The sequence below is a fragment of the Vitis vinifera genome, chromosome 16 (assembly GCF_030704535.1).
Source record: "Vitis vinifera cultivar Pinot Noir 40024 chromosome 16, ASM3070453v1".
NCBI classification, from domain to species: Eukaryota; Viridiplantae; Streptophyta; class Magnoliopsida; order Vitales; family Vitaceae; genus Vitis; species Vitis vinifera.
In genome coordinates this window covers 18417407-18424625 of record NC_081820.1, presented here as the reverse complement: position 1 = coordinate 18424625, position 7219 = coordinate 18417407, and the positions used below count along the sequence as shown (strand labels likewise).

Genomic DNA, 7219 nt, shown 5'->3' with positions numbered 1-7219 from the left:
TTTTCCTGAGAATGAAATATCATCTGAAACTTGGAAAATCGCTCATAATTGGAAGTAACTTTCCATAAGTTAAACTGAGCAGGGTCCACTATTGGGATGGTATTTGGCTCTCTTCATTCCCACACGACTTCTTGCCTTGTGAGGGGTTCCCTAGGCCCTAATATTTATTCCTTACATCTTTTCTTGCTTATGTTGCCGATGTTGATACCAAGACAAGGCTGGCTACAACCTGCAAATCTTTTTCCAACATAGCATACTTATTGACCCTCCTAAACAAATTATTAATTGTCTCCGGTGGTTTTTTGGAGAGAGATTCAAAGAAAGGGGTCCTCGACTCAATGCTATGTTTAAAGGGTTGTAGCAGAGCGTCCATACTGCATATTTCCACTTGGAGCATTGTTTGGGCGAACTTGTGCATAAACTAGTGCAAAGTCTCACTCTCTGTCTTTTTCAGATTTTGAAGGCTTCTTATATTGAACTTCTACTTTGTTGAGCACAAATAGTGAGCTACGAAGACTTCTGACATCTCCCTAAAGGAATGAATACAATTAGGGGGAAGTCGATGGAACCAAGCTAGGGCTGTACCTTGGAGACTTGCTAGGAAGACCTTACAAAGGAGCTCTTCATTACCGATATCAAGCATTATCATTTGCCAATAATGCATTAGATGATCGAATGGATCATACGAACCATCATACATGACGAACTCAGGAATGGTGTACCCTCTTGGGGGTTCATACATAAAAACATGCTGGGCAAATGGTGTTGTCATCATGTCGTTCAAACGATGAGTTGTAGCTCCCAGGGCCAACTCATTCAAACGCTCATGAGGAAGCCAAACTACCGAGGACAAGGGCCGAGCCATCCCTCATGTGACCTCAATATAGGGTAACCTCATATGTTGTCTGCTACCAGGGTTCGAATATACTAGGGATTGGGGTTCCAGTCGACAGGTGCAGTCTGCCTCGTTCATACCTTTAGTGATCAGCATTCTCGGGAACCTGGGGTCAAATGGGTGGCGTCCCCCGTGGGAGTTTAAAATGGTGTGGGGAGTTGACCAAGAGGAATTCCATGATCTAAAGGCTCCACCATGTTGTCATTGCCTTGTTGGCCTAAATGATGCAACATTTGAATGCGAGCACGCTGATCTTTGAGTTGTGTCCACAACAAGGCATTTTCTTGCCTTAGCAACTTAGTCTGAGCAAGGATGGATTATATTCTTCTTTCCTGCTCCACCTATCGCCTTTCAAAATCCTCACTAAGAGTTTTTGAGGCGGTAGCCTTCTAGGGAGCTGTTGTACTAATTGAATACCACGACTGACTATCTCCTATTGCGAAGCTTCCAACTCCAGACAAAAAGGGGGTCTACGTTTAGTTCAAAGTGAAAGTGATACTTTGATGTAGAACTCTTCCCACAGACAATGCCACTTGTTGGAGCTGAAAATTTCTTGAGTAGTAGTCTTCTTCTCATGGCACGTTCTCTTTTACCTGTCACACAAGGTTCACCCAGTGTTACCCTGAGATAACCTTCTCCGATGGTTAAGTCAGTTGGGGTTTTTCTAAAAGAAAGAGTAATTTTTTTGGTATTGTTGTCTCTTACCTCCAGTGACCTAGCCAATTGCATTCATATATCCTTCACCTACCGATAGGCGTGGAGATTCTAGGGACACTTTATTTGTCATTTCAAGCAGTTACAACCCCAAGCACTAATCGTCTCCACTATTCTTCGTGGATAGCTCTTCCACGTTCTACTTTTCCACTTTTCTTGTTGGGCCATTCAAGCTAGTCGGGCTTTAATCTTGGCCTAAGCTGGCCCAACTTAGATGATAGTCTTAGATAGGCCCATTACCTCTATTTATGGGGGTACCCACAGTACGGGGATGGTATGGCCAGTTGCAACTAGGTCGCTAGGATTATGGGTTTGATTGATGTGAGAAACTTGCTGATACATGGCTGGTATGGGCATGAGACTGTTGGGTGAGGCCCAACTACGAGGGATTGGACAACTAACGAAGGCTGAGTTGAGATGTCTTGGGCAACTAAAACTGAGCTATAGCAAGGGGAATGGGACAAATTGATGGGTTAGAGGAATGGGTGCAATTGGTTGATGGCTTATGGGAGATAATGATAAACGATTGGTGCATGGAATATTTGAGATGTATTTGGCAAGTCTTAAATTATGTCAAGGTTATGTAAAAATATTTACAAAAACATATCACTTATATTTTTTTGTTATTGATTAGAAATATTAATTTCATGTTTTAAAATACGAATTTTTATGTAATGCCATAAATTTTTTTTTTGTTTATGACACCATGTGATATTAATAGAAATATTAGTTTAGCATTCTTTTTATATTCTAAAGTATGAAATTAATAACTACGGTAAACTCGAATTTTTATTTAAATTTATGGATCATGTAATGTTAAAAAAAATATATATATTTTAGCATGATTTAAAATCTTGAAATGTATATTTAATAGTCATAATGCATAAATCTTCAATGTACTCATTTAATAAAATTGGTTAATATCTCGATTTCTATAATTTATAAAGCGAAAATTAACAAAAAAAATGATTAAATCATGTTAAACCATAGTTATAGAAGATCTTGTCTTATTTATTACTAAACCCTTATTATGTTTTATATTTTAAAGAAATAAAACCAATTATTAATTAATTTAAAATCATGAATTCGTCTTCTAAAAACAAAATTTCCTTTTTACAATTCTAATTACACTTAAAAGAAAAAATAAGTTCAAGCAACAAAGAATTCTAAACTAAAAATCATAAATTTATGTAATCACATCAAAATTTCATAATCTTGCTCCTAAAAGTTCCCAAGGAAGAATCACAGACTATAAGTCAATGAATTATGATAATTTACTTGAATAGTAACTTGTATGGGTCAATGGCAAAATGAGGGGTGTGCACTTATTTTTTTTCCTGGTATTTAAAAACAAATTTTTTTTTTATATTTCTTATTTACATTACTCATTACAAATGGAAGTAAAAATCAAGCATTAGTTATTATCATTAAATCAAGACTCTCTTGTTAGCAATTGTTGTGCCAGCGGAAGTTTTAATGCAAACAATGTTAATTTAAGAACACCAAGATAAAATAATCAACACATGAGGTTTTAATGTGGTTCGAGCAACCATGCCTATATTCACGGATGAGAGAGAATCATATTACTGAAGATTGAATTAGATGCAACTATTAGGTTCCCGAAACATCTCATATTTCCTTACTCCTATCTGTATCCTACTATAAGCTCCCTCGCTCCATCGGGTATCTTCCGTTCTCTCACATTTTTCTGAAGATTGACTTTTTCCCCTCATAACCTAGAACATTTATAAAGAAATTCCTACTAACTTTTCTTATTTAATAAGGAAATCTAATATTACTATATCGAAATATTCTATACTATATTCTTTACAAAAAATGAATATACACTAATTAGGAATTTGGGATACTATCCAACAACAATTTTTTATCACGCAATGCATTATGGACATAAGTATAATTTTATGCGATATCACCTTTGTTTTATAAGCAATTCTCGTTTAGGTGAACAATGTCATTTATTAGTATATTACCATTTGGCTGGCACGGTTTCACAATAAACCGGGGAGAGAATAAATGTGATAAAACACATGGACAGATAGACAGACAAGCATTACCTAAACCCAACTATTCGGGATAGACAGATAAGCATTACCTAAACCCAAATATTCGGGAGATTAAATAAATAAGATCTTGATTTTCATCGAGATTCCACAAAAGCTGTCTGCTCATAAAGGATTGTTTATTGGCGTCAACAAGCCCAATCAAGCTAAGCTCTTATTAATTAATCCTAATACTTGTGAGAACAAACTAGTTGAGTATACTTAATTTCAGTCCACCCACAGCATGCTCCACGCTTCTATATTCAATTATTCATCACCGTCCAAGCAATTAATCACAGAGAAGAATAATCCGACTTCCATATTATATGGTGCCTCTATTTCACATCTCTTGTTAAATCTTTAGTTTCAAGTCATTCGCTCATAAGCTTAGCAGGTGTTTGTAGACTAACTTAATAAATTAAAGTAATTTAATAACTTAATTCAAGTTATTAAATAAATAAAGTATATTTAGTGAAATAACTTAATAATCTAATTTAAAGTCCAAAACAACTTTAAGTAATAAATAAAAATAATTAACTTATTCTTAAATCTATATTTTAGTTTTACATTTTTATCCTTATTTACCTTAATTACCTTAACGATCTCTTTTACTATTGCACGACTTTCATTGTTAATTGATCTCTTTTATCCTAAGTTTAATTTATATAGATAAATATGTCAATTTGATGATTTAAAATAAATTTTATCAAACAACTTTAATATTTAAAAGTAAAAATTAAATAATAAATTTTAAATTAATAACTTAAACATAATTCAACTTTAAATCAATATTTTAAATTATTAAATAATAAGTATTAAGTTTAAAGAAATAACCTCCTTTTTTATTTATTTGTATCGATTCTCGTAAGTACGCGAGTTGCTTGTGTTTATATAATAATTGTCCTTGTTAGGCCATCAACTTACAAGAATCGCAAAAGGAATAATCCAAGCTCGATGATATATAGAGCCTCTATTTTACTTCTTCCCAAGCTCTATTCTTCAGCAAACATGATTGCAGTTCTTCTCAGGAACCTTGTGAACTTAGTCTCTGAAGGCTGGTCGTGGTGGTGGGATGGACTCACTGAAAACACCATTTTTCGAGTAGTGGCCGCCCTTTCGACTGCAGCAATTGCCATTTCTTGGTATGCCTGGCTCATCAAGAAAGCAAGTAGAGGCCTCCCACCCTTGCCACCCGGCCCAAGAGGCTTGCCGTTGCTGGGAAACCTTCTCTTCATTGAGCCTGATCTTCATCGGTACTTCTCCAAGTTGTCCCAACTCTATGGTCCCATTTTCAAGCTTCAGCTAGGCAGCAAGACTTGCATTGTGATAAGCTCGTCTTCCGTGGCCAAAGAAATTCTCAAAGATCACGATGTGATTTTTGCTAACCGTGATGTACCTATTTCTGCATTAGCCCTCACATATGGGGGGCAAGACATAGCCTGGAGTCATTATAGCCCCGAATGGCGTAAACTACGCAAAGTTTTTGTCCAAGAAATGATGAGCAGCGCAAGCCTTGATGCTTGTTCTGCACTTAGGAGAAGAGAGGTGCAAGAAATGGTGAGGGACGTGTATGGAAAGGTGGGGACACCAATTAATATGGGGGATCAAATGTTTCTAACTGTATTAAATGTTGTAACAAGCATGTTATGGGGTGGAACACTTCATGGTGAGGATAGGAGTCGAATTGGAATGGAGTTTAGACGAGTCATTGTGGAGATGGTTGGATTGATGGGAAAACCTAATATTTCTGATCTTTTTCCTGCTCTTGCATGGTTTGATCTCCAAGGAATTGAATCAAGGGTGAAAAAGCTTGTTTTGTGGTTTGATAGGATTTTCGAATCCCTGATTGCTCAGAGGACACAATTGGATGGAGCTGATGGAGGAGGCAAGAACAAGAGCAAGGAAAGCAAGGACTTCCTGCAGTTTATGTTGGAGCTGATGCATCAAGGAGATGATAAAACCTCGGTCTCCATCACCCAGCTGAAGGCTTTGTTCATGGTATATTACTATTCCTTAAAAACTCAACATATGGGAAAAGGGTTCGTTATGAGTCAAGAAAATGTTTCTAAGAAAAATAATTTTCAGTTTTGCTGCCACAAAAAAAAGAATCATTCAACCATCTGCTGATGAAAACCATGAACTGGCTCATATCTTTCAAACGCCATGGTTTAGGTTATTCGATCTGGCAAATGATTTTTTATTCTATACAAAATTGGCCACGCTCCCAAATGTTCATTGATTAAGCCTTTCTTAAAGTATAAGTCACTGCATTGACAAAATTATATCAATTAATTAATTTTTTTTTTATTTTGCTCTCGGTTTCCCAAATGATCACTTCTTAAAGTATTAATACTAGTGAAGGTGTTTTCTGTTAAAGAATGAGTTCTTCTGAACCTAGCTAGAATTATTCTTTTAATGGGGATGAATTCATGAACTTGGCACTCAATATAATTGACCATCTGCCATGTACTTAGCATTGGACATCATTTTTGCACATTATCACTTCTTGGGCAAATGCCCAATGTCATATGGTGCTTAGTATTTTAACTTAATTTTGTGTTATTAGGACATAGTCGTTGGTGCAACAGACACATCGTCCATCACAGTGGAGTGGGCAATGGCAGAACTGCTTCAACACCCACAGACAATGCAAAAAGCCCAAGAAGAATTGGAAAAAGTAGTAGGAAATGAGAACATTGTAGAAGAGTCTCATCTCTTCCAACTGCCCTACTTGGATGCAGTCATAAAGGAAACCCTCCGTTTGCATCCCCCGCTGCCGCTCCTAGTCCCACACTCTCCTAGTACGTCTTGCATCATTTCCGGGTACACTATCCCAAAGGGCTCGCGGATACTCTTCAATGCATGGGCAATGCAAAGAAACCCCGAGGTCTGGGAGCATCCATTGGAGTTTATACCAGAGAGGTTCTTGGAAGATGCTGCTAGTGCCGACTACAAAGGCAACAATTTCAACTTTATGCCATTTGGGTCAGGGAGGAGGATTTGTGCTGGCTTACCTCTAGCTGAAAAGATGCTGCTATATGTTTTGGCTTCTCTTTTACATTCCTTTGATTGGAAATTACCTGATGGGAGGACAAGCGTTGATTTGGAGGAGAGGTTTGGAATCGTTTTGAAGAAAAGTGAGCCACTTCTCGCCATTCCAACTGCAAGATTGTCCAATTAAGGCCATTATGATCCAAGTGAAAGAATATTTTAACAATGTTAGGGCATATGTAATGCACTTCGGAATTTCTCTAATAAAAGTTTGTTTCTACTCTCATAACTAGAGAGAGAGAGAGAGAGAGAGAGAGAGCAATATCCAAAGCAGAATCCAATCCGGGTTTTAACAAATTTTTCCAAACCTGTCTCTAGCTCGTATAAGCTTCTCTGAAACCTCACCCTACTGGCTAGGATGAACGGATATCCCAAACAAGCTATTACCATCCCTATTTCTGACAGAGCTATTCATAGCCCCATGCTCTAAATCTATGATCTATAAGCCCCATATAAAGTAACCTAAATCAATGAACTTTCCTTTCCCTACTTATTTCAA

The 7219-nt window shown here is 36.9% G+C and overlaps 1 protein-coding gene across 1 annotated transcript; it reads left to right on the top strand.

Moving 5' to 3' along the window:
- The first annotated feature begins 4677 nt into the window (after nt 1–4677).
- Nucleotides 4678–6850, top strand: LOC100242954 (flavonoid 3'-monooxygenase CYP75B137). The gene is made up of 2 exons (XM_059743378.1): nt 4678–5667; nt 6236–6850. Exons 1-2 carry the CDS (start codon nt 4678–4680, stop codon nt 6848–6850), a joined length of 1605 nt encoding a protein of 534 aa, XP_059599361.1.
- The last annotated feature ends 369 nt before the right edge of the window (nt 6851–7219 follow it).

Coding starts and splice junctions, on each gene's coding strand:
- LOC100242954 (XM_059743378.1), top strand. CDS start 4,678: ATGATTGCAGTTCTTCTCAGGAACCTTGTGAACTTAGTCTCTGAAGGC. Junction 5,668..6,235: donor AGCTGAAGGCTTTGTTCATG/GTATATTACTAT, acceptor TTGTGTTATTAG/GACATAGTCGTTGGTGCAAC.